This window comes from Pristis pectinata, chromosome 26 (assembly GCF_009764475.1).
Source record: "Pristis pectinata isolate sPriPec2 chromosome 26, sPriPec2.1.pri, whole genome shotgun sequence".
Taxonomy (NCBI): domain Eukaryota; kingdom Metazoa; phylum Chordata; class Chondrichthyes; order Rhinopristiformes; family Pristidae; genus Pristis; species Pristis pectinata.
The window spans coordinates 29661047-29688059 of record NC_067430.1 but is presented as its reverse complement, the minus strand read 5'-3'; the positions used below and the strand labels follow the sequence as shown (position 1 = coordinate 29688059).

The following is a 27013-nucleotide window of genomic DNA, read 5'->3' as shown; positions in this document are numbered from 1 at the left end:
GAGCCTGAAGGCACATGCCACCGGGCCCAAGGATAGCTTCCATCCCACAGTGATAAGACTATTGAGCGGTTCTCCTATACGATGAGATGGACTCTTGACCTCACAATCTACCTTGTTGTGACCTTGCACCTTATTGTCTACCTGCACTGCACTTCCTTTGTAGCTGTGACACTTTACTCTGCATTCTGTTATTGCTTTTATCCTGACCTACCTCAATGTACTGTGTAATGAATTGACCTCTACGATCGGTATGCAAAACAAGTTTTTCACTGTACCTTAGTACAAGTGACAATAATAAACCAATTCCAATACCAATCTACAAAATGCACTGCAGTCATTCACCCAGACTATTCTGACAGAACCTCCTGAATGCAACCTCCACCAGAAACAAGAGCAGCACGTGCATGGGAACCACCACAACCTGCAGGTTCCCCTCCACGTCACACACCATCATAACTTGGAAATACGTTGCTAGTCCTACAGCACAGCACAGTGGGAGCGCCTTCACCTGAAGGACTGCAGCAGTTTAAGGAGTGCTCACACCCACATGCTCAAGGGTAACTAGTAAACACTGGCCATGCTAGCTGTACCCAGATCCCCACAAACAAATAACTAAATAAGCTCATGGCTAAAATGACTTTTGGCCTCAATTTCATTTTTCACCTCTGATTTGCCCCAGAATCTAAAACAAAATCTCTCAGAGTCGGCCTTGAATGTACTCAGCATCCACAATTGTCTACAGTAGAAAGTTCCACAATTCATGGCCCACAGAGAAGAGATTCCTCCACACCTCCATTTAAAGTGGTCAGCCTTTTATCATCAGCCTAGTTGTCGCTTCTCGCCCATCAGGAGAAACAGTCTCTCTGCATCTACCCTGTCAAACCTCTCAGACTTGTCTAGATACACATCATCACATCACTTCTCATTCTTTTAAGTTCCAGAAGAGGTCTTTCATCCTCTTCTGCTTGTCTTTCCAAAATCATCCACTGCCTTAGAATATTCAGCTCCCATGCTTGATAACCTTTCAATCGTTGTGATGGTTATTAAATCAATTCCAATTATCTCTAATTCATCCATTCATACACGTGGTTACTCTTTAGATATTTATTTATCACATACATGGAAACACACAGTGAAATGCATCTTTTTGCGTTACTGAGAATGTGCTGGGGGCAGCCCGCAAGTGTCGCCACTCTTCCAGCGCCAACATAGCATGCCCACAACTTCCTAACCCTTACGTCTTTGGAACGTGGGAGGAATCCAGAGCACCCGGAGGAAACCCACGCAGACACGGGGAGAACGTACAAACTCCTTATAGACAGTGGCCGGAATTGAATCTGGGTCGCTGGCGCTGTAATAGCGTTACGCTAACCGCTGCACTACCGTGCCGCCTTTATTTGTCTACCTGCACTTTCTCTGTAGCTACAACAATATATTCTGCATTCTATTTCCTTTTTACTGCCTCGAGGTACTTACATATGGAATGATCTGTCTGACTGACATGCAGACAAAAGCTTTTCACTGCATCTTCTACATGTGACAAGAATAAAGCAATTCCAAATGCTTTCTTGAATTCAGAAAGGGAGTCTTTCATTTTGGCACCACCATTTTCCTCGCTTTGACCCTATTTGTTGCTGCAGCATAACCATTGTACCTTCCACTCACTGTTTATCATTGGCTGTTTCACTGCACTGTGCTGTTACCTTGTCTTTTCTCTTTCAAGATCCATATTTCCCCTCAAAACCCACCCACCAGCATGAGGACACATTGAAAATACGTAATAAAACACCACATCAAAGTCGCAGACAAGAATCATTAAATGACACTGACAGTCATTAATATTCTTCAATCAATTGTGCTGATGAACCCTCAGCACACAAAGTCAGATATAATTTTCTGTCAATATCCCTTTATAGATGAGATTTATAACACTTGTACACACTCAGAATCATTTCTAATCTTTGTTCTCTTTCATTATAAGTCAATGAGAAGGCATTTCCCTTTTTACTACACTGCAGACTTTTAATGGACAGACCTGCTTCAGGTACTGATTAATATTCTCTGCACAGCGGACCTAAAGTTGTTGAATTTTCAGGACACGGTTCACTGGGATGTGGTGCAGGGAGCTGGGAGCTGATCTGCCTTTTGACTCCATCACTGCTGAGCTTGGAGCCTGTCAGGACGGCAGCAACAACAGACACTGGGGCAATGCCTCGGGGCTCCGGGAGAACCCATGTTGAGCAAGAGATCCACTCACAAGGGTCCAAAGCCCTGAAATCTGTCCAAGTCCTGTCAATTCTCTGAGGCTGGTATGTTGTGGTTTTGAACACCAAACAATTTCACTGCAATAACTTAGTTGAATAATTATATCAAAAAACATATAGAAAGTTAACAGTTGTCTCATTTTATGCAGTGGCCTCAACACAATGCTTCATTGATTCTGTTTTGTTCAACCTGTCAGCAAAGCCTATTTCACTTTGTTCCATCTGTCAGTGAATACATTTTGCTCCATTCTGATGGTTAGTGACTATGCTGCTTATTTTTCTGCCTAATGAATCACAAAGGCACCTGGCTGTCCCCTGAGGAAGTTTCTCGATCTCAATTCAAACACAAAGATTATCTGCCCTTCATTCCCCTCCTACAAAGGTGAATTGGGGCATTTGTGCTATTAAGTACTGGCACAAGGACTTCACACCCACAAGACCAATGACTTACTGCGACATCAACGTCTTGTAATTCAAACAGCAGCCCATCCAATCATTGGAGAGTTAGCAAATTGGAGTGTTGTCAAACCTACCTCTTTGTACATGTTTATGGCCATCTGCACTAATATCACTCAATAGAGTGGACACTGAAGCCATATTAGGGTAGATGACCAAAAACTTGAGCAATGAGACAAGTTTTAGGGAGTATCTTAAGAGGAGAGGGAGCCAGAGAGGTGGAGATTTTAGCGGCGGTGGAACCCAGGCGGTGAAGGCCCAGTCAACAAGAGGCTGCAGATGCCGGAATCTAAAACAAAAAAACAGAACACTGGAAAAACTCGGCTACCACTTCCACACTGACCTGTCTGTCCTCGGCTTTTATTCACTGCTATGGGAAGGCCAAATGCAAAGAGTTTACATTTGGCCTCACCACTAACAACGAATATATTCCACTTGGGTACCTTACAACTAACTGGTATAAACATTGAATCTTCCGGTTTCGGGTAACCCACACCGCTGGTGTTCTCCTCCCTCACACACTCATCCGTCCGCCTAGGTTTCTGCATCCTTTGTTCACCTTTCCCATCCCCCTCCACCCCCCCCCCGTTCCATCTGCCTGACAATCCCATTTATCTGGTTCTACCTGCCACCCACCTGCCTCTGCTCCCCCCCCCTTATAGTTCTGTATACTTGCAATCTTTCCTCTTCACTCTCAGTCGCAAAACAGCCATAAAAATCGTTTGCCTCCACGGATGCTGCTTGACCCGATGAGTTCTTCCAACATTCTGTTTTTTGTTTCTGTCAAGGTTGATAATCAAGAGGTGAGTATTGAAGGAGGGCAACGATCACAGGGCACTTCGGGGCTGGAGGAGGCTGAGGGAAAAGGGAGGGATGAGGCCAGGGAGGGATTGGTATAGGGTCAGTGAGCATAGGGAAGGAGGGGTGGATGAGACAAGGCACAAGCCAGAATGGAGACAGCAAACTTTGGATGATCCAGAGGATAGAACAAAGCATAAATGTGTCAGAAGAGAAAAAAAGGCTTCCATTTCCATAGTGACAGTCTCAAGCTGTTCCAAAGCACCTCGTAGCCAATAAAGTACTTTGGGGAGGTAGAGAGAGGCTCTTCTTCAAAATGGTGCCATAGGATGTGTTAGATCTCCCTGACCTAAACAGGGTCTCTGATTAACATTTTTACCCAAAAGACATCCTAACTGACAGAGCAGCACTCCGTCAGTACTACACTATCAGCCCGGGTGTTTGTGTCCCAATCTCTGGAGTGAGACAGGAAGCAGCAACCCTCTATTGGTATTGGTCTTGGTTTATTATTGTCACTTGTACCGAGGTCCAGTGAAAAACTTGTCTTGCAAACCGATCGTACAGGTCAATGCATTACACAGTGCAGTTACATTGGGTTAGTACAGAGTGCATTGCTGTAGTACAGGTAAAAACAATAACAGTACAGAGTAAAGTGTCACAGCTACAGAGAAAGTGCAGGGCAATAAGGTGCAAAGTCACAACAAGGTAGATCGTGAGGTCATAGTCCATCTCATTGTATATGGGAACCGTTCAATAGTCTTATCACAGTGGGGTAGAAGCTGTCCTTAAGTCTGGTGGTATGTGCCCTCAGGCTCCTGTATCTTCCACCCGATGGAAGAGGAGAGAAGAGAGAATGTCCCAGGTGGGTGGGGTCTTTGATTAGGCTGGCTGCTTGGCCATGGAAGGACAGATAAATCAGGAGCTAACGAGGCCATGGCTGAGGTTCTGAGCAGCAGACAAGCTGTGACAAGGAAGGAGCCAGGAACTTTTACGGAGGCAGAAAGTGGCAACCTTAGGGATGGCGCAAATCTGTCGAGCGCAGTTCCTCTTAGGGTCAAATCTGAAACCAAGGTTGCAAACGTTTTGGTTCACTTTCAGAAGGTTACCAGAGAGAGGGCTGAATTTGGTCGAACCTGATTGAACTGATTTGGACAAAAAATTTCCTGGTTAAATGGGCACAAATTTAGAGGTGACAATATCTACAAGGAAAATATGGGGAGGAAGCCAATGTAGGAGATGGAACTAGTTTTCAAAGGACAGGATGATCAAGGGATTTTTTTTCCCATAAAACATCTGATAATGGCACATCCAAAGGAGAGGGGAGTCCCTGTGGAAGAAACCATTAACAGCAAGATCCAACGTGAAAGGCAAGGAAGAATTCTTAAATAGATTCAATGTCCGAATTAAAAATATCAGCAGCACAGGAACATGCTAACCAGCTTAAGGCAATCCTCTGGATCGACTGCAACAGCAAACAGTTAATGTGGCAGGATTGGAGGAACTCATTCTGTCATACAGAGGTGCAAAATTATATTCATTCACCGATAAATCTGTTACAGTCCCACAGCCAAACGTTGATTCAATCTTCACAGCATCACTGACATTTTAGGGAGGACCTCCCTACTGAGTGGAAGGCAGTGAGAACTTTCCACACTGCGGATCTAATAAACTCAGGTCCTGGAAAATGGGTCTCAGAAAAAAATTGGGAAATTGCTCTTATCTCAACTCACACCAGTCTTTAAGTAGCATTAATTTAACTCACAACTAACAGTGCTCGCCTTAAATAACACTCATTTAACTCTCCTTCATTAGCACTCACCTCATCAAATTCTCATTTAACTGATCTCATTTAATTCACCATTACCAACACTCATTAACTCTCCTTAACTAATAAACAATAACTCTTCTGAAACAGCATTCATTTAACTCACCTTAACTAACTCCACTCCAGGGGGAGGTTTCACAGAGCTGAGTTTTCACAGAACTGAGTTTTCACAGCTGTGCCCTTGGGATCATTAAAAATTAAGCAAATGGGACATCCCTGCTCTAACTCTTTCTATTTTAGTACAAAATGAGCCGAGCAGTTGGCAAGATTTATGAGTATATTTTAAATCACATGCACTGGAATAAAAAATGAAACATTTCCCAACCACTGGGATGGATGATGATCTCCACAGGTCTGTCGAAGGTGTGTTTCTCTGCCAAGGTGATCATCACACTGCTAGCACAAAGAGCAGATGGATCGGCGTCAGCTCGAATTGAGTGCGTCGGACTTTCGACACCTGTGGAAGGGCAACAGTGGGAGGTTCAGACAGGGCCGCCACTACTGGCTTCATCACCAAACTGAGAAACGAGGTATCGAAAACAAATAAAGATTTCTATCCTTGGTTTTCAGGATGTGCCAAGCGACTTGACAGTCAATCAAGTATTAGAACATAGAACATTATAGCACAGTACAGGCCCTTCGGCCCACAATGTTGTGCTGACATTTTATCCTGCTCTAAGATCTCACTAACCCTTCCCTCCCACATAGCCCTCCATTTTTCTATCATTCATGTGGCTATCTAAGAGTCTCTTAAATGTCCCTAATGTATCTGCCCCCACAACCTCTGCAGGCAGTGCACTCCACGCACCCACCACTCTCTGTGTAAAAAACATCCCCCTGACATCCCCCTTATATCTTCCTCCAATCACCTTAAAATTATGTCCCCTCGTGTTAGCCATTTTCACCCTGGGAAAAAGTCTCTGACTGTCCACTCGATCTATGCCTCTTATCATCTTGTACACCTCTATCAAGTCACCTCTCATCCTCCTTTTCTCCAAAGAGAAAAGCCCGAGCTCACTCAACCTATCCTCATAAGACGTGCTCTCCAATCCAGGCAACATCCTGGTAAATCTCCTCTGCACCCTCTCTAAAGCTTCCACATCCTTCCCATAATGAGGCGACCAGAACTGAACACATTGTTGAAACATCGCCATTGCTCTAGTATAATAAGGCAATAGGTAATGTGTGCAGAGCAAGATCCCACAACAGCAATTTGATAAAGACCAGAAAATCTGTTTTAGCAACATTGGATAGACAGGGTAATTAATCAGGGTGAAAAACACGACGAGGCTGGAGGAATTCAGCGGGCCAGGCAGCATCCATGGAGAAAAGCAGGCGGTCAACGTTTCGGGTCAGGACTCTTCTTCAGGACTGAAGATAGGCAAAGGGGAAGCCCAATATCTAGGAGGGAAAAGCAGAGCAGTGATAGGTGGACAAAAGAGGGGAGGTGGGGTGGGCACGAGGTGGTGATAACCACAAGTCACTTCCACTCCCCCTCCCACACTATCACTGATATGTCAGTCCACGGCCTCCTCCACTGCCAGGAGAATTCCAAGCACAAACTGATATCACTATCTTGTGACCACCCCGCCTCCCCTCTGTTGTCCACCTATCACTGCTCTGCTTTCCCCTCCAATATATCGGGCTTCCCCTTTTCCTATCTTCAGTCCTGAAGGAGGGTCCTGACCCGAAACATTGACCGCCTGCTTTTCTCCACGGATGCTGCCTGGCCCACTGAGTTCCTCCAGCATCACGGTGAGTGGGGCTTATCAACCTGAGGCGTTGGTTTTGTCTTTTTCTCTCTCTCCCTGCCAGTGCTGCCTGACCTGCTGAGTGTATCTGGCATTTTCTGTTCTTATCTCAGATTTCCAACATCTGCGGTTTTTTTTGCTTTTCAATCACTGATTTCAATCTCTCTCCACAGACGCTGCCTGACCTGTTGGGTTTCCCTGCATTCTCCTTTATTTCAGATTTCCAGCAACTGCTTTGTTCTTCCCCACTGCCGTCAGGTTCTCGAACCGACCTGAGAAACCCTAACACTACCTCAAATTATATTTCTTTTTCTCTCTCAGCTTGCACCAGTGTCATTATGTTTAGTTTATTGTGTAAGTTATGTACAATTTATGTTAATTTAAGTTTATATTAACTCATGTTTGTCATGTACTGTGCTGCGGCTGCAAAAAGCTAATTTTCAAGGCATTTATACCCTGTGATTGTGTGCCTATGACAATAAACTTGAACTTGTTCTGTATCTCACTGTTCCAGTAGGTCTCTGTTTTTCTCTCTCCCCTATTTATATCTCCTCCATACAGATTGGTTGCTCTCACAAGGTTTGGTTACTCTCTCTCTCTCTCTGTCTGTAATACCACCCTATCACAGATAACTCTGCTGTTCTCCCCAGCCTTCCCCACTTCCCTGCAACTCAAAACATACCTGTTTTCTAAATTTTCCTAGTTTTTTTTCTTTGTTCATTCAAGGGGTGTGGGCTTCACAGGCTGAGCCAGCATTTAATTGCCCAACCCTAGTTGCCCTTGGGAAGGTGATGGTGAGCTGCCTTCTTGAACCGCTACAGTCCTTGAGGTGTGGGTACTGTTAGGGAGGGAGTTCCAGGATTTTGACCCAGTGACGGTGAAGGAACAGCGATATATTTCCCAGTCAGGACAGTGTGTGGATTGGAGGGCAACTCCCAGGGGGTGGTGTTCCCCGTGCTTGTGCTGCCCTTGTCTGTCTCGCTGGTAGAGGTGGTGGGGTTGGATCAACCTCAAACACTAACTCTACTTCTCTCTCCACAGACGCTGCCTGACCTGCTGAGTGTTTCCAGCCTTTTCTGTTCTTATTTCAGATTAACAGCGCCAGCAGTGTTTTGCTGTTTGAATTTCATCAATTCTACACCACGTCCTGGAAATGGTTCAGCTAAAACACTGATGTTAATATTCATCAGACATTTGTTCAGGGAACCTTTGTGTTACATCTGCTACTGAGCGGCTGCTAGAGAGCAATAATTTTTATAACTGAAGATTGCACAGTGACTGTGAATTAGTGCTTTTCAAATGACCTGAACACAAGTACGATCTTGGAATATATGAGCAATGTTTTTTTTCACCATTGCACCTTCCTTATTCTCAACCTGATGACAGAAAGATCCAGTATGGAGATACTGGGCCAAATGACATTACCATTATGTGTACACCAAACGCAGATCAGGTGATCACTTTGCAGAGAACCAGAGTAACCTGGAGTTTCCTGTTGTCCGTCATTTTAATTCACCATCCCCCTCCTCCTCTGCTGCCTCTGCCCGTGACCTCCTGCATTGTTACAATGAGGCCCAATGTCAGCCCCAGGAAAAACATCCCACCCTTCAGCAGCAGGACTCGTTATTGAATTCTCCAGCTTCAGATGACATGCTCGTTCTGTTTGTACCAGGACCGATCATTTGTGCTGCCATACTTCCCTTCCACATTTTGTTCTCTCATCCGTATATCCCGCCCTGCTGGACATGTCCCTGTAGACCAAACCATAGAGCATCACCCAGACATAGGAGCTGATCTGTCCATTCATAGAACATAGAAAACTACAGCACAGTACAGGCCCTTCAGCCCACAACGTTGTGCCGACATTTTATCCTGCTCTGAGATCTATCTAACCCTTCCCTCCCACATAGCCCCCTATTTTTCTATCATTCGTGTGTCTATCTAAGAGTCTCTTAAATGTCCCTAAAGTATCTGCCCCCACAACCTCTGCCGGCAGTGCGTTCCACGCACCCACCACTCTCTGTGTAAAAAACTTACCCCTGACATCCCCCTTATACCTTCCTCCAATCACCTTAAAGTTATGTCCCCTCGTGTTAGCCATTTTCACCCTGGGAAAAAGTCTCTGACTGTCCACTCGATCTGTGCCTCTTATCATCCTGTACACCTCGATCAAGTCGCCTCTCATCCAAAGAGAAGAGCCCTAACTCATTCAACCTTCATAGCTCGTTCAATAACCCTCTGTCACTTCACCCCATTACAGACATTTCCCTTGCTTTCCCCATTGCCCTCTCATACCGTCTCTGCTATCTAAACTCTTTCTTAGTTCTGGCGTTGAGACTTCAACCTGATGCATTAACTATAAGTTTTTCCACAGATGCTGCCTGCCCTGCTGAGTTTTTCCGGTATTTTCTGTTTTTTTTTCAGATTTCCAGAATTTTTACGTGATTTGTTATCATTTTTCAGGATGGTCTATGGTTACCATACTGAATTAGCAACAGTTTGCTAATCCAGGGGGCTGGACTAACATTCCAGAGACTGAGTTCAAATCCCGTTCAGGGTAGCTGTTTTTAATCGGTTCAAACATGTTGCCAAATTAAACTAAATTAGCTGTTTTTAATTTAAATTCAGTTAATGATCAGGAATTATTTTTGTTTTAAAACAGCTACTTATTAATAACAATGGATACAAAACTACCAGGTTGTCAGAAAAACTCAGCTGGTTCATTAGTGCCCTCCAATGGGAGCTTATCTGATGCTCTGTGCCTGTGATGCTGCTGCAGGTAAGTTTTTCATTGCACCTGTGCACACATGGACTTGTGCATCTGACAATAAACTCGACTTTGACTTTAAACTCAACTTTGATCTGCGATTCATTCCCGGTTTAGTCTATTTGTGACTCCAGACCCATCAGTAGAGTGAAATGCTCTGTTAAATGCTGTCCTAGTGTTCTAGTGATTAGGGATGGGTAGTAACTGTTGGCTTTTCCCCAGTGATGCCCAGATCCTGAAAAAAGTGAACGTTGTACAATGCTGACTCTGAGCAGAACGACAGCAACTGTTTCCAGTTCTAACCTGCCAGCAAACACGGTGCTCGGATTTCGAGGTGGAAACTGAAGTCATAGACGATCGCGTTGGTGACCTCGTCCTCCAAGCGCTTTGCCAGGCAGAATTGATTCCCGCTCTCCTTGTGGTTTTGATGGTTGGTGCAACAGCGTTGTCTGTCTTTCCTGCGAACACGTGTATTCCCATATGCTAGTTAATATTGGCAGCTTGAGATAACATTGTGTTCTTAACAGATAAAATCAGGCACCATTCTCCATTCTATTCAATATTGGTCTGAGGTGTCTGCAGAAATGCCAGCCGTTCTTTACAGAGTTTTAGACATTTCAGTCTGTAACTGCCTGAGACTCGCACAACTGCAGAAGGCCCAAACATCTACACCAGTCCTCATTGAGGGGTCAGTGGTGGATAGGGTGAGCAGCTGCAAGTTCCTGGCTGTCAACATCTCAGAGGATCTATCCTGGACGCTTACCATCCGGGACATGCCCTCTTCTCGTTACTACCATCGGGGAGGAGGTACAGGAGCCTGAAGACCCGCACTCAATGATTCAGGAACAGCATCTTCCCCTCCGCCATCAGATTTCTGAACGGTCCATGAACCCATTAACTACCTCGTTATTCCTTTTGTTTTGCACTAGTTATTTATTTTGTAATTTATAGTAATTTTATGTCTCTGCACTGTACTGCTGCCACAAAACAACACATTTCACATCATATAAGTCAGTGATAATAAACCTGATCCTGATTCTGAATCTGCCATTGACAAACTCCCTTTGCTCCAGTGTAGACCCCTCTTTAGGGTGCAGCAGTGCAGGGTGAACTTCCTGCATTTCCCTAGAATCTGCTGAGCCTATCAAACTTCACTTGAGTAGACCTGGCACAGTTTCATCCACTCCATTCATTTCAATGGGAAGAGCAACTATGAGGAGGAAAGGTAAAATTCAAGTGATTTACTTTGTTTTTAAATGATTGATCAACTGAGGTGGAATTAATTGTTTTATATAGTTTCCAGTTCTTTAAATCATTTTTCAATTATTAGTTTAAAAGTTTTATCGAAAAATTTGAATAGCTTTAGTATAATCTCACACACATTCAAGCTGTTTGATTGTTTTGACAGCCAGTCTAGCCCAGGTTGAGATATCCCTGGAGGAGACTTAAGGTCAGAAGGCTGCGTACTGCATTCAGCCTCACTGGTCAAGTCAGGTTCAGGTTCTTTGTGGAAGTTCTCACCTGGACCCGCTCGAGGGAAAAGTGGTTTTAGTAGGAAGCACTCAAACTACTCCAAGGAAATTTCAGGACAATGTTCTAATGGATCAAGTCATGCTGGCTAGTGGTATACACTTAGTGCAATACACTGAGTTCTGCACTAACTGGTTTTGCACGAACCTTGCACTAATTTTGTATCCTGTATATACCATTGTTTGCACTATTTGTGCGTGCACAATTTTTTTGTCTGCGTTCATTGTATGTCCTCTGTTCTATGTACATCCTCTGTTGTGTGAGTCTGGGGGAAACGACATTTCGTTCCTCCATGTGTTTTACAGCACCTGGGTGAAAGACAATAAAATATAACTTGACGACTTGACTTCAGTAGTTCCAAAGCTCACCAGTAAATATTATCGGATATACACCATTAGTCCAGGGTGAGCTGAGGGAGAGATTTCATTGCATCTGTCATTCTGCTCGGTCACAGACACCCACACAACGCACAGTGGTGGAGTCCAATCTTTGTAGATGTGCGGTGGAGAACATTCTGACTGGTTGCATCACCGCCTGTTATGGAGGCTCCAGTGCACAGGATCGCAAGAGGCTGCAGTGGGTTGTAGGCTCAGCCAGCTCCATCACAGGCACAACCCTTCGCACCATCGAGGACATCTTCAAGAGGCGGTGCCTCAAGAAGGCGGCATCGGTCACTGAGGACCCTCACCACCAGGGACATGCCCTCTTCACGTTACTACCATCAGGGAGGAGGTACAGGAGCCTGAAGACCCAAACTCAACGGTTCAGGAACAGCTTCTTCCCCTCCGCCATCAGATTTCTGAACGGTCCATGAACCCATGAACACTACCTCATTATTCATTTTTTTGCACTTTATTTATTTTGTAATTTATAGTAATTTTATGTTTTTGCACTGTACTGCTGCCGCAAAACAACAAATTTCACGTCATATGACTGTGATAATAAATCTGATTCTGATTCAGATTCTTAATGACCCAATGACAGCAGGTCTGGTGTGGGATTGGAATCCTCTGTTACGTGAAGGGGGATTCCAGATCCGGGGATTTCGTAGAAATATGTTCATAACATTGTGAGTTGTAAGGTTTTAATTATTTATTAGTGTTTTAACATGTTTTAATAACATTTTTTCAAAAATATTTATGTTTTTTTAATCCTTTAAAGCAATTTTAATGGCCTTGAAATGTCTACTTCTGGAGTGAAAGACATCAGCTATGGTATGATGGCGTTAACTGAAGACTGCCTTCTGTGTTACATAGAACATCGAACAGTACAGCACAGGAACTGGCCCTTCAGCCCACAATATCTGTGCCGAATATGTTGCCAAATTAAACTAAATTTCTTTTGCCTGCACACAATCCATATCCCTCCATTCCCTGCATATTCATGTGCTTATCTGATAGCCTCTTAAACACCACTATCGTATCTGCTTCCACAACCATCCCTGGCAGCCCGTTCCAGGCACCCACCACTCTCTGTGCATAAAAAACCTGCCACACACATCTCCCTTAAACCTTCCCCCTCTCACCTAAAATGCATGTCCTCCAGTATGTGTCATTTCCACCCTGGGAAAAAGATTCTGTCTATCCTATCTATGCCTCTCATCATTTTATAAACCTCTATCAGCAGGGACCTAGGGAAGTTGCTGAGAATCATTGGGTTCCCTGATCCAATGTTCAGGGCTGACTTCAGCACATTCAATCAAGGACAGATGCATTGGCAACAGGTAGTTAGGGTGTCCCGATCATCCCTTGCCCAGGTATTGCAAGGCATGGTAGCGTAGCGGTTAGCGTAATGCTATTACAGCGCCAGCGACCCACGTTCAATTCCAGCCACTGTCTGTCCGTGACTGCGTGGGTTTCCTCCAGGTGCTCCGGTTTCCTCCTACATTCCAAATATGCACAGGTTAGGAAGTTGTGGGCGTGCTATGTTGGCGCCGGAAGCGTGGCGACATTTGCGGGCTGCCCCCAGAACACTCTACGCAACAGATGCATTTCACTGTGTGTTTCGATGTATGTGACTAATAAAGATGTCTTATCTTAAAAATCTATTCTGTTGATCTAGGATTTCTCTGCTCCCGCTGAGAACCAGGCCCTCAAACCTCAGTCAGAGCCAAGTGCAAAGGGTTTTGCAAAAGCTAAATAAAAATCCAACTCTCCCTTTTCTGCCCCAGAAAATTAATTGAAATAAATGAAGTTAAAAATAACAGGTTCTGTTGACGATAGCCTGCATTATGGCTCAGATAAATTCTGGCATGGCCAATCCACGATGTACCTTTTGAGCTGGTTCTCGGCTGCAGTCTGTGAGTCAGTGCCAAGAGTAACCAACGTGGGAACATAGACTGATGGAACCACCAGCCTGATTGTGCCATTGGGCAAAGTCTGTAGCTCCAGGGAGGTGCTGATCAGAACGGTCACTGTTTCCAGCGGAGTGATTAGCCCCAAATTCACTGCGAACACTGTCCTCTCCAAGTCCTCATCCAGCACAATGCGACCTGCAGGAGAAGGAAGCCAAGCTATTCTCAGCCTGAATCTGAGTTCAAATTAAATATTACATAATATTCATTTTATCTGTCAACATTTCCAGACACTTAACTAAATCTATTCATGACATTTCATTGAAAGGCTGTTCTTCCAGAAGAAAAACACACGGAGATATGATCATATAATTGAAAAGATGATAGATTTATAGGCTATTCATAAGGTTGTTAATTAAATTCTATTTTCTTAAATTGATGTATATCTCAAGACCCGTTAGACACAAAGATAGCATCTCCCAGTACAGCCTGGCTCCCTGCTCTGAGATGGATGGGACCTGATTATGTGTGTTTGGTTCAGGTCAGGCCAAGCCTGCCTCAGTTGGATTTACTTTGTACCACTGTCATGTCTTCTCTGTTTTTGGTCAGTCAAAGTCAAAGTGGAGTTTATTGCCATCTGCACAAGTACAGGTATGCACAGGTGCAATGAAAAACTTACTTGCAGCAGCATCACAGGCACAAAGCATCAGACACAATATTCACAAGGAAAACATAAATTATACGAAAATTATACAAGAAAGAACACAATTCAAACAAAAAAAAAGTCCATTGTAGAGCAAAGTGGTCATAGTGTTGCTAAACTGTAGTGATTAGGGTTGTGCCGGTTGGTTCAAGAACTGAATGGTTGAAGGGAAGTAGCTGTTCCTGAACCTGGTGGTGTGGGACTTCAGGCTTCTGTGCCTCCTGCCCGATGGGAGCTGCGAGAAGATGGCATGGCCCAGATGGTGGGGATCTTTGATAATGGATGTTGCCTTCTTGAGGCAGCACCTCCTGTAGATACTCCCGATGGTGGGGAGGGATGTGCCCGTGATGTATTGGGCTGAGTCCACTACTCTCTGCAGCTCCTTACATTCCTGCACATTCAAATTGCCGTCCCAGACCGTGATGCAACCAGTCGGGATCCTTTCAACAGTACACCTGTCGAAGTATGTTAGGGTGTTCGGTGACAAGCCGAACATTCTTAACCTCCTAAGGAAGTAAAGATGCTGGCACGCCTTCCTTGTGATTGCAATTATGTGCTGGGCCCAGGACAGATCACCTGACATGTTAACGCCCAGTACACAAATAGGAGCAGGAGAAGACCACCATGCCCCTCAAGCTTGCCCCACCATTCACTCTGATCATGGATGATCCATCTTCCCCACTGTCAGAGATCTCATCACATCAGGAGATCTCCCCTCCACAGCCTCCAACCTCACTCTTCACAAGATCCACACCTCAGCGTGTAGAAATTTCTTCTCTCAGACTGTAGTGGATCTCTGAAATTCTCTGCCCCCGAGGGAGGTGGAGGCCGGATCATTCGAGCAACACACAAAAAGCTGGAGGAACTCAGCGGGTCAGGCAGCATCTGTGGAGGGAAATGGGCAGTTGACATTTTGGGCCAAGACCCTTCTTCAGGACTGGGGAAGGGTTTTCAGCCAGTCCTGATGAACATAGAACATAGAACAGTACAGGCCCTTCGGCCCACAATGTTGTGCCGACATTTTATCCTGCTCTAAGATCTATCTAACCCTTCCCTCCCATATCGCCCCCCACTGCTCTATCATTCATGTGTCTCAGACTGAAACGTCGACTGTCCATTTCTCTTCACAGATGCTGCCCAACCCGCTGAGTCCCTCCAGCTTTTTGTGTGTTGCTCCAGATTTCCAGCATCTTGTGTCGCCGGATCATTAGATATATTTAAGGTAGAGATAGATAAATATTTGAAAGTCCGAGGAATTGAGGGTTGCGGGGAACTGGCACAGAAGAGGAGTTGAGGCCGGCGTAGATCAGCCATGGTCACATTGAATGGTGGGGCAGGTTTGAAGAGCCAAGTGGCCTACTCCTGCTCCAGTTTTCTTGTGCTCTTGTATCAGGTTTGGATTGGACAATACCCAAGCAGATTTCATCCCCTACACCCTGAAAAGTGGCATTGAGCCAAAGCCCAGTGTTTCCATTCAACCCTGAATCAGGACAGTGAAAGTGCTGATATTAATGGGAACTCGAGCACAGTGATGTCATCAGCTCGAAACCCAGCAGAAATCAGGCCTCCACCTCACTAGCCCGGGGAGTGGGAAGTGAACGTTGAGGGGGGGAGATGGATCCCTGCAAAAAGCCAAGGAAGAGTTGTGGAGTAGGGAAGAGTGAGGGAGCTTGGTGGGAGTCTTGCCACTGGGTGTGGATGCCAGGGTTTTGCTAAAATGCACCCCAACGGAAAACCAGCTTAACATTTTCAGAGCTCTCATTAAGTGAATCTCATTCTCTGTGGATTTATACCTGGCTTCAAGAGATGATTGAAAGTATCCTGACTGGTTGCATCACGGTCTGGGACGGAAATACGAATGTGCAGGAATGTAAGAAGCTGCCGAGAGTAGTGGACTTAGCCCAATACATCACAGGCACATCCCTCCCCACCATCGGTAGTATCTAAAGGAGGCAACACCTCAAGAAGGCAACATCCATCATCAAAGATCCCCACCATCCGGGCCATGCCATCTTCTCGCAGCTCCCATCGGGCAGGAGGTACAGAAGCCTGAAGTCCCACACCACCAGGTTCAAGAACAGGTACTTCCCTTCAACCATTCAGTTCTTGAACCAACCGGCAAAACCCTAATCACTACAGTTTAGCAACACTGTGACCACTTTGATCACTTTGCACTAAAATGGACTTTTTTTTTGTTTAATTGTGCTTTTTCTTGTAAAAATTGTGTCTAATTTATGTTTAATTTATGTTTTTCTTGTGAATGCTGCTTATCTGATGCTCTGTGCCTGTGATGCTGCTGCAAGTAAGTTTTTCATTGCACCTGTGCACACCTGGACTTGTGCATCTGACAATAAACTCCACTTTGACTTTGACTTTGAGGAGTGAATATTAGAAAGGTGGGCAGGCGGTTTCATGCAGCTTGTTAACCCACGCCCTAGGACATGCATCCACTGATGAGATTGCCTGGATATGGCATCTCAGAAGGGTCACAAATATTGATCCACCCAGGAGAAGCCTATTCTGGGCTTGGGGTACAGAAGGGAAACACTGCTTCGATGTTTAACTAAAAACAAATCTTTAAGGAGTTTTACCACTGCCATTCTGGAAGGTTCCGGATGAAATATTACTGCAGTCAAAATAACCATCATCTAATTTAGCTTTGTCTTTTATTTGCAACGTTATAATTCGCCCAGAAACTGTTGCTTCGAATCCAACCACTGTAGTGAACTCATCCACGGGATAGATGAAAAGTCCTGGAAGGAAACAGAATTGATTAACCCAAAGGACCAACAAACATCACAAACTTTTTGTTAAGGCACAGTGAGAAGCAAGATAAAAATAATAGGCCCTGAATTTTCACCTCCCTCTCCATTTGATTAAAGAACACTTACGTATAATGGACTTAGCTTGGAGGGAGACTTTAACTAAGCAAAAGGAAATGGAACGTATTGACAACTTAACAGTGCGTTGAAGATTGGTGATGCACCATAAAGTAGTAACCATTTGCAAGAGAAAGATGGAAATGAGCAAATGTCCTTTTATATTGGAGTATCTGCGGATGGAGGGCAGAAACGAGGATGATCCGTGTCATTTAACTCCATGATGTTGCTGTGAAAGGGGTGGGCGATTCTATGAAGCATCAATCTCCATTCTTTAGGGCTTGCCCCAGGTGTAAGATCAGGATGAAAAACAGGGAAGGAAACCAATGTGTCTTGTTGTTCGGTCCTCGAATGAATGACGGCTTGAATGATCGACTTGAGAATTGTGAGGTCCTAGGCTGGGGCAAGAACAAAGAAAGCCTTAAGAAGATTGGAAGGAAAATTGTATATAAGAAGGGCTGCCTGAGACATCAGTAGCGACAACCTGGGAACAACCATCACAGAAGGAGGGCCCTGAGTTCAGAACTCAGAGAAGACTACCTGCTGGAGTAAACGTGGCCAGTTTTACCTCACATGAGTAGTAGGTGAGCCACGAGTCTTGTGATTGTATGTAAGAAGTGATAAGTTGGAATAGTAAAAGTCAGTGGTGTGCATGCATGTTTAAGTAACATAAAGATTAAGTTGTGCTAAACCTTGGTTTAGAATCTCCTTGTTCAACCCACCAGTTGATACCCTATAGAGTTAATAGGGTCAACTTTGTTGCAAAGGAGGAATCCTGCTTTGAGATGAGCCTTTGCAATGGACAACCTTCGTAAAGAGCTCCTTTGCAGTGGGGAGGCAGGATTAAAAGGCCTGTATATTTTCTTACAAGGATTGGTGAAAATGGACTGCATAGTGCTGGCTGTGCCCATCAGTCCCAAGGGCAGCATTTAGCATCCGCCACTCCCAGGAGTTAAGCAGAACTGCTGGAAGACCAGCAGATAGTCAGTGTGGGATATCAGGGCATCAGCCACTCCACTCCGTCACTGCGATCTGCATGGCGTCCAATGGCAGTGTGTAACCACACTGGGGCAGTGCGTCATGGAGTTTTCCAACATGGAACAGGCCCTTCCGCCCAACTCATCCGTGCCGACCGAGTTGTCTACTTGAGCTAGTCCCATTTGTCTGTATTTGACCCATGACCTTCTACTTTTCCTATCCATGTACTTGTCAGAATGTTTTAATAGTTGTAATGGTACCCACCTCTACCACCTCCCCTGGCAGCTCATCCCACATACCCACCACCCTCTGTGTGAAAAAAGTCACCCCTCAGATCTCTTCTAAATCTTTCCCCTCTCCTGACCTCAGCCCTGTGTAGATCAGAGTCCCCCTTCATAGGAGTCTGAACATCGGGTAAAGAGGGGTAGTTGTTGCTTATTTTACACTTCTTTTACTTTGATTTAAATTTTTTTTTAAATTTTATTTACACCGTGGTAACAGGCCCTTCTGGCCCAACGAGTCCACGCCGCCCATTTTAAACCCATATTAACCTACCCGTACGTCTTTGGAATGTGGGAGGAAACCGGAGCACCCGGAGGAAACCCACGCAGACATGGCAGAACGTACAAACTCCTCACAGACAGCGACGGGAATCGAACTCCGATCGCTGGCGCTGTAATAGCATTGCGCTAACCGCTACGCTACCGTGCCTCCCTAATGTTTTAATTAATTATTTCTTTGTCTCTTTATATGTTTTAATTTTAAAAAATTAAATTGGTAAATTGGTTTATTATTGTCGCATGTACTGAGGTAAAGAGAAAAACTTTGTTGTGCATGCCATCCAGACAGACCATTTCATCATATCAGTGCATTGAGGTAGTACAAGGGAAAACAATCACAGGATGCAGAATAAAGTGTTACAGTTACAGAGAAAGTGCAGGGCAGACAGATATATAATTCTATTATTTTCTTTAAACGTCTTTGAATACTTTTTTTATTTTGAAAGCAACCCCAATATCTTCACATTTTACAAGGTCTGAGCAGTTGGGGCAGGGAACAAAGTTTTGTACCTCCCACCATGTTTGCCTGCTGTCAAAGGCTGTGGGGGTGGCTCCAGGAGCGGTGCCTCAGGAGGATGCCACCTGAGCCCTACTTATCGCCGCCCCACTCCCAGATGTGGGCCGAGTCGGTTTGTTTGACCCTCCTTGTAGCCCAGGTAAGTGCTGGTGGGCAGGGACCATGGGAGGTCGGTACATGCAACAGGACACGTTTGATTGGGCTCACGATCAAACTTAACATTGTGGAGAAGAATCAACCCTGTTAAGTAAAATGTCACCCTGGCCCAGAGAAGATGGAATCCTCCCATGGTAGAGTCATAGAGAGATACAGCACAGAAACAGGCCGTTCAGCCCACTGAGTCCATGCTGACCATCAGTAACCCACTTACACCAATCCTGCATTAATCCCACTTTCTATTCTCCCTGCATTGCCATCAACTCCCCCCAGATTCTACCATTCACTTACACACTGGGGGGCAATTTACAGCGGCCAATTAACCTACCAACCCAAACGTCTTTGGGATGTGGGAGGAAACCGGAGCACCCGGAGGAACACCAAGTGGTCACAGGGAGAACGTGCAAGCTCCACACAGGCAGCACCCAAGGTCAGGATCAAACCTGGGCCCCTGGCACTGTGTGGCAGTGGCTCAAATGAATGCGCCACTGTGCCAGCCAAAGTTGAAGTGGATGCGCGGTGCAGGGTGATGTATCTGATGACTGGCACAGTGCCCTTTGAACCCACATGTTTTCGAACATAGAACATAGAACACTACAGCACAGTACAGGCCCTTCGGCCCACAATGTTGTGCTGACATTTTATCTTGCTCTAAGATCTCTCTAACCCTTCCCTCCCACATAGCCCTCCATTTTTCTATCATTCATGTGTCTATCTAAGAGTCTCTTAAATGTCCCTAATGTATCTGCCCCCACCACCTCTGTGGGCAGTGCGTTCCACACACCCACCACTCTCTGTGTAAAAAACTTACCCCTGACATCCCCCTTATACCTTCCTCCAATCACCTTAAAATTATATCCCTTCATGTTAGCCATTGTCGCCCTGGGAAAAAGTCTCTGACGGTCCACTCGATCTATGCCTCTTATCATCTTGTACACCTCTATCAAGTCACCGCTCATCGTCCTTCTCTCCAAAGAGAAAAGGCCGAGCTCACTCAACCTATCCTCATAAGATAGTCTGGACTGAACATAAGTTTGTTGGACCAGTCTGTAGAGGAGAAGGAACCTGCATTCACTTATACCTTTAATGACCTCAGTACATTCCGAAACACCTCACAAACCATGAAGTATTATTTTGAAATGAGTCACCGTGGTTCTGAGTGAACTGCCAATCTGAGCACTGCGAAAGGTAAGAGGCAGGACTATCTGTTTTATTGATGCTGGTTGATGGCTGATTATTGAATCTGGAGTTCCATCCTAAACCTCCCCACAACCTTCCCCTCCTCCTCGAAGCTGCTTTTTGACCAAGCATTTGGGAATCTGCTCTGTTATCTCTTCAAGGGACCCTATGTTGCTGATTGCTCTTGTGAGGCACTTTGGATGTTTTGCTACTTTATAATGGCTCTATAAGTGCAAGTTATTGCTGCTGTTGCTGTAAAATGAACCAGTAGAAGGAAGTTCACCCACTGAGTAATTCATCAAGCTTTTGAAATGTACTTTTGTTGAAATTAATGCAGAGGTTCTACAATTGGCCAATTGCTGAGAAGTTGCCTGCTTGTATGTAGATATATATGTATATGTATGTGTATCTATGTCCTCAGTCTATATATCCCTGTCATATACAATTATGCTTAACGCTACAGAACAACCGTGAAGCATTTAACAGGAAAAGGTTTGGCCTATATCAGAGACTTGGTCAGGAGGAAGAGAATCTCCCTGTGGAGATGATAATTTGGGGTTTGATTGCAAGTGCTGGACTGGGTGAAGGTGACAATCAAGAGATGGGGTGGGGGGGGGGGAGGAAGCAGGAAGAGAAGCAACACTAAAACTTCCTCCCAATCTTTCGCAAGGTGGGAGACAAACAAGTTCACCTTACATCTGGTAATGTATCTTAATTGAAAACGGCTCTGACTATGTCCTGCAGTCACTGATTGCAAACCTTCGACTGAGTGATCCTCCATGTTGGTGTAAGTCAAAGATGCCGACATCCCGAGGGTGTAGCCCGTCATACACGATGTGACTTCTGACGAACTCAGCAGCAGGTTCTGGTTGTTCTCTCGGTTGATAAGGCCTGGCATCTTGCTGCAGTAACGTTCCTTCCAGCGAAGCCCAAAGCCGGCGATGGTCTGTCTGGCAGAAGGAAAACAGTGAAAAGCCATGTGCCTTTGCCCAAGGAGATATCACGCTCTCCACCGCACAACCTCCACTCGCCAACTGAACCCTGGCCATTTTATTCTTCACACAAAGTGGACCGAATATCAAACGCAAGACAATCAGACTGTATGGCGCTCTCTCACATTTTAGAGACACAAAGGTTTAAATAGCCCTCGTACCTTAGCATTCCTTTCAGATACATATGTATAGCAAAACATGACACCTCACCTCCCACCTGGAGACACCTGGGACAGTAGACGCTGGAATCTGGAACAAGAAACAAACTGCTGGAGAAACTCAGCAGATCAAGCGGTGCCTGTAGAGGCAAAATAATGTCTGACATTTCAGGTTGGAACCCTGAATCAGTCCCAGCCTGAAATATCCACCATCCCTCTGCCTCCACAGATGCTGCCTGACCCACTGAGTTCCTCCAACAGTTTGTTTCTTGCTGACCTTCCATCTGTTTTGGCAACATCACAAAAATCAGCAAAGAATCAGCACAGATTTACAAGGATGTTGCCAGGACTTGAGGGACTGAATTACAGGGAGAGGTTGGACAGGTTAGGATTTTATTCCTTAGAACGTAGGAGACTGAGGGGTGACCTTATAAAGGTGTATAATATCATGAGGGGTATAGATAGGGTGAATGCACTCAGTCTTTTCTCCAGGGTTGGGCAATCAAGAACTAAAGGGCATAAGTTTAAGGTGAAAGATTTAATAGGAACTTGAGGGGCAATTTTTTTACACAAAGGGTGGTGAGTATATGGAACGAGCTGCCAGAGGAAGTGGGTGAGGCAGGTACAATAACAACTTTTAAAAGACAGTTGGACAGGTGCATGGATTGGAAAGGTTTAGAAGGTTATGGGCCAAATGCTGGTAAGTGGGGCTAGCTTGGATGGAGCATCTTGGTCAGCATGGAGCAGTTGGGCCGAAGGGCCTGATTCAGTTCTGTATAACTCTGTGAAGTCTATGAGGTAATTGGTATTTAGTAATGGGTTTATTATTGTCACATATACCAAGGTACAGTGAAAAATTTCTGTTTTGCATGCCATCCAGGAAGATCATTCCATACATCGAGGTAGTACAAAAGGAAAACAATAACAGAATGCAGAATATAGTGTTACAGACAAAGAAAGTGCAGTGCAGGTAGACAATATGGTGCAAGGGCCACAACGAGGTAGATGGTGAGATCAAGAGTTCACGTTCATCATATAAGAGAACTGTTCGACAGTCTGATAACAGTGGGCACATCAATCTTCTTTGAAGAACTATTCGAGTTTCTTTTACAAATACAAGGCTGGATGTAGACATAGACATAGAACATACAGTACAGTACAGGCCCTTCGGTCCACAATGTTGTGCCAACATTTTATCTTGCTCTAAGATCAATCTAACCCTTCCCTCCCACATAGCCCTCCATTTCTCTATCATTCATGTGTCTATCTAACAGTCTCTTAAATATCCCTAATGTATCTGCCCCCACAACCTCTGCCGGCAGTGCGTTCCACGCACCCACCACTCTCCGTGTAAAATACTTACCCCTGACATCCCCCTTATACCTTCCTCCAATCACCTGAAAATTATGCCCCCTTATGTTAGCCATTGTCGCCCTGGGGAAAAGTCTTTGACTGTCCACTCGATCTATGCCTCTTATGTTTCCCTGGGCTGAGGAGTCTAGGGCCAGGGGACTCAGTCTCAGAATATCGGTTGGGAAGTTTAGGATTGGAGTGAGGAAAAATCTCTTCCCTCAGACTCTGGTGACCCTTTGGAAGTCACTACGCCACAGGGCTCCAGAGGCTGAGGCACTGGGTTCATTCAAAACAGAGATTAGTGGATTTCTGGACATTAAGGGATATGGGGATCGTAGAAAATGGAGCTGAGGTAGATGATCAACCATGATGATACTGGAGAACAGAGTGGGCTCAAAGGGCTGAATGGCCTAGTCCTGCTTCTATCTCTTATGTTCTCATGTTCTGTACAACCATGTGGTCTTCCAGATACTTCTCCCAGCTCTGTGTTATAATTCAGCTTACGGACATCTGGAAATTTGTGGAGCAGGAGAATGGAGATTAGCGATGATCAGATCGAAACACGTAAGACGCTGAGAGGGCTTGACAGGGTTGATGCTGAGAGGATGTTTCCCACGTTGGGGAAATCATAAACCAGGTGGGCGCAGTCTCAGCAGGCGGGACCCATTTAAGATAGAGACGAGGAGGAATTTCTTCTCCCGGGGGTCGTAAGCCTTTGGATTTCTCTCCACCGGAGAACTGTTGAAGCTGAGGCTCTGAGAATAGTCAAAGCTGTGACTGATGGATCTTTGGACATCGGGAAAGTGTGGTTGGTTGCTCTGCCAGCATGATGACATCACAGTTCGGGGATCTCACTGAGCTGGTAGCCAGCTCCAGCAGGTGAAACCCACCTCCCAGAGATCTCAAGGACTTTGTAAACAGTTTTCTTTGAGGTCAGCCACCAACGCCATCACTTCACTGAACTTTCCAACCAGTAGAACTGTATTGGACTCCCAGGTGACTCAAGGTTCAGTTAGTTTAACAAAGTTCCTTGCTTGCATGAAGCTCACAGAGTAAACAGTATACATGGTAATGATAAATACAGCAACGAGCTCAAAACTACAGAGCGGGGCAAAGACTGTAGTGCAATCTGAAGTAGTGCAAAAAGAAATAATAAAGTGACAACAACGGAAGAACTGAAAGAGGGAGAGTAAGAGTCTGAGAACATGGCAGCATCACTGGGTAGAGGGTGTGAGAGAGGTGAATGCTTCAGAAGTCTGATAGTACTGGGGAAGAAGCTGTTCTTGAGTCTGGTCTGATTGTTATAACAATACAGATTAGAGTGGATTTCAAGTGACTTAGCAACATGGAACAGCTATAATCAGGTTTGGTACTATAGCTATACAGGTTAGCAATGTGGAGACGTAAGAGACTGCAGATACTGGAATCCGGAGCAACACACAAAGCGCTGGAGGAACTCAGCAGGTCAGGCAGCATCTGTGGAGGAAAATGGACAGTCGACGTTTCAGGTCGAGACCCTTCATCTGGACTGGAAGATAGAAAGGAGTTAGCCAGTATAAAAGGGCGAAGGGAAGGCCCCTCTCTCACCTGGATCCACCTAACACCTGTCAGCTCTTGCCCCACCCCTACCCTCCACCTTTGTATACTGGCTATCTTTCATTCCAGATGAAAGGACTCGACTTGAAACGTCGACTGTCCATTTACCTCTGCAGATGGTCCCTGATCCGCTGAGTTCCTCCAGCGCTTTGTGTGTTGCTCCAGGTTAGCACGACATCAGGTTTGAACCTTATTTCCCTCTGCATTGGCTGATTTCAGTGCTGGGGAATAACATCCTTGGCTTCTGGAAGCCCTGTGTCCTGAAGGTATGACTCAGTGCTTCCTGCTGATGTGGTTGTTTACAGATGCTCGATGAGTATGGATGGGCACCATATAAGTCACAAGTTCATCACCCACAGATCAATTCTTTAAAATCAGATAAAGTCCCATGAAATCAGAAATCTGTAAAAACAGCTGCCAAGAGACTGAAGCTCCACAGTGAAGATTTTTCCCAGATCTCTGTGGAAGGGTAACTCTGAATGAGGAAGTGTCTCTTGGAATGGAGCAGAGAAACATTTAGCTTCTCGCAGTATACCATGATTCACACAGGATGTACTTTGCACAAAGTCCAAGTGTTGATCAATAAACAGCTTGACTTTGTTATTGGCATTCATTCTGAGAGCTGCGATGTCATTAGTACCTGTGAATCTGGCAGGGAACCACAGCAGACAAACAAGATGATCATTTTGCCTGATCTCCCTCGGCAGCCAAAAGGCTATTGGTATGTTGACAGTTTGCATCTCTCGTGAAGTATTGTTGCCAGTAATTAGAGCTTCTGTTTAGCCTCACGTTACAATTCAGTGTATTCAACCCTGAGAAGTTCCAGTTGCTACCAAGGATTGAGCTCCACTGAGACATATGAATTGATTTAGCAATTCTTCAGTTATCTGGCGCTATCCCGAAATGTCCAGAGATCCATCGATCTTTGTTTTGAATGAACCCAATGCCTAAGCATCCGATTCGTATGCATCACGGTTTGGTATGGCAACTGCTCTGCCCAAGACAGCAAGAAATTGCAGAGAGACAGCTCAGCACATCACGGAAACCGGCCTCCACTCCATGGTCTCTGTCTACGCTTCCCACTGTCTCGGAAAGGCAGCCAACATAATCAAAGACCCTTCCCGCCCCGGACATTCTCTCTTCTCCCCTCTCCCATCGGGCAGAAGATACTAAAGCCTGAAAGCACGTACCACCAGGCTCAAGGACAGCTTCTATCCCACTGTTATCAGACTCTTAAATGGACCTTTTGTACAATAAAGATGAAGTCTTGACCTCATCATGGTCCTTGAACCTTATTGTCTGCCTGCACTGCACTTTCTCTGTAACTGTAACACTTTATTCTGCATTCTGTTATTTTTTTTCCCTTGTACTACCTCAATGCACTGATGTGATGAAGTGATCTGTCTGGATGGCATGCAAAACAAAGATTTTCTCTGTAACTCGGTACATGTAACAATAATAAACTAATTACCAATTATCAATAACTTGCCTGAGAAGTGGGGACAAGTTATTGAGTCCTGTGATAGAATGATTGTCATATAGAAAAGTACAGGAATGAAAGGTTCAGGACAAGATTCAATCATCCATTCCCTTATTGAATGGCAGAGTAAATTCAAAGAGCCTACACCTGATCCTATTCCTTGTGAAGTGAGATTGAGTAAACCTGAATTATATCCATTGGAAATTCAAAGTACGAGAGGGGTTCTCATGAGATGTAAACGATTCTGAAAGAGTTGGATAAGAGGCTGGTTCCTCAGTGTGGGCACTCTGGAATCAGGAAACACATCCTGGATCAGCAAGTGTCTCTTGGAATGGAGCAGAGAAACATTTGGTTTCTCACATATGTCATAATTCACACAGGATGTATGTTGTGCAAAGACCAAGTGTTGATCAACAAACAGTTTGACTTTGATATTGGCAAAGGCACCTGGACAGGTACATGTAGAGGAAAGGTGTGGAAGGATGAGGGCCAAATGTGGGCACATGGAACTTGCTTAAATGGGAATCTTGGTCGGCATGGACCAGTTGGGCCAAAGGCCGTGTTTCCATGCTGTATGACTTTATGACTCCGTGAGGAATCAATCATTTAAGACTGAAGTGAGAGATTTCTTCACTCAAATAATCATGGGCCTTTGGAACTCTCTGCAAGAAATTGCAGAGAATTGTGGACATAGCCCAGACAGCTGTGATTCTCAGAAGGTGAATTTATTCGTGGCTGAGATTGACAGACTTCTGAAGCTCAGGAAATTTTGGAATCT

The 27013-nt window shown here is 45.0% G+C and overlaps 1 protein-coding gene across 1 annotated transcript in view; it reads right to left on the bottom strand.

Annotated features, from left to right (window-relative positions):
* Positions 1–25401, bottom strand: part of vwa5b1 (von Willebrand factor A domain containing 5B1) — a 128199-nt gene extending 102798 nt beyond the window's left edge. Inside the window, exons 1-6 of the mRNA XM_052039010.1 lie at positions 24864–25401; positions 21416–21606; positions 16979–17140; positions 13663–13882; positions 10165–10319; positions 5669–5800 (exon numbers count right to left, since the gene is read on the bottom strand). Coding sequence (XP_051894970.1) covers positions 5669–5800; positions 10165–10319; positions 13663–13882; positions 16979–17140; positions 21416–21606; positions 24864–24961 — 958 coding nt within the window. The 5' untranslated portion in view covers positions 24962–25401. The remainder of the gene's footprint in view (positions 1–5668; positions 5801–10164; positions 10320–13662; positions 13883–16978; positions 17141–21415; positions 21607–24863) is intronic.
* Positions 25402–27013: the final 1612 nt, after the last annotated feature.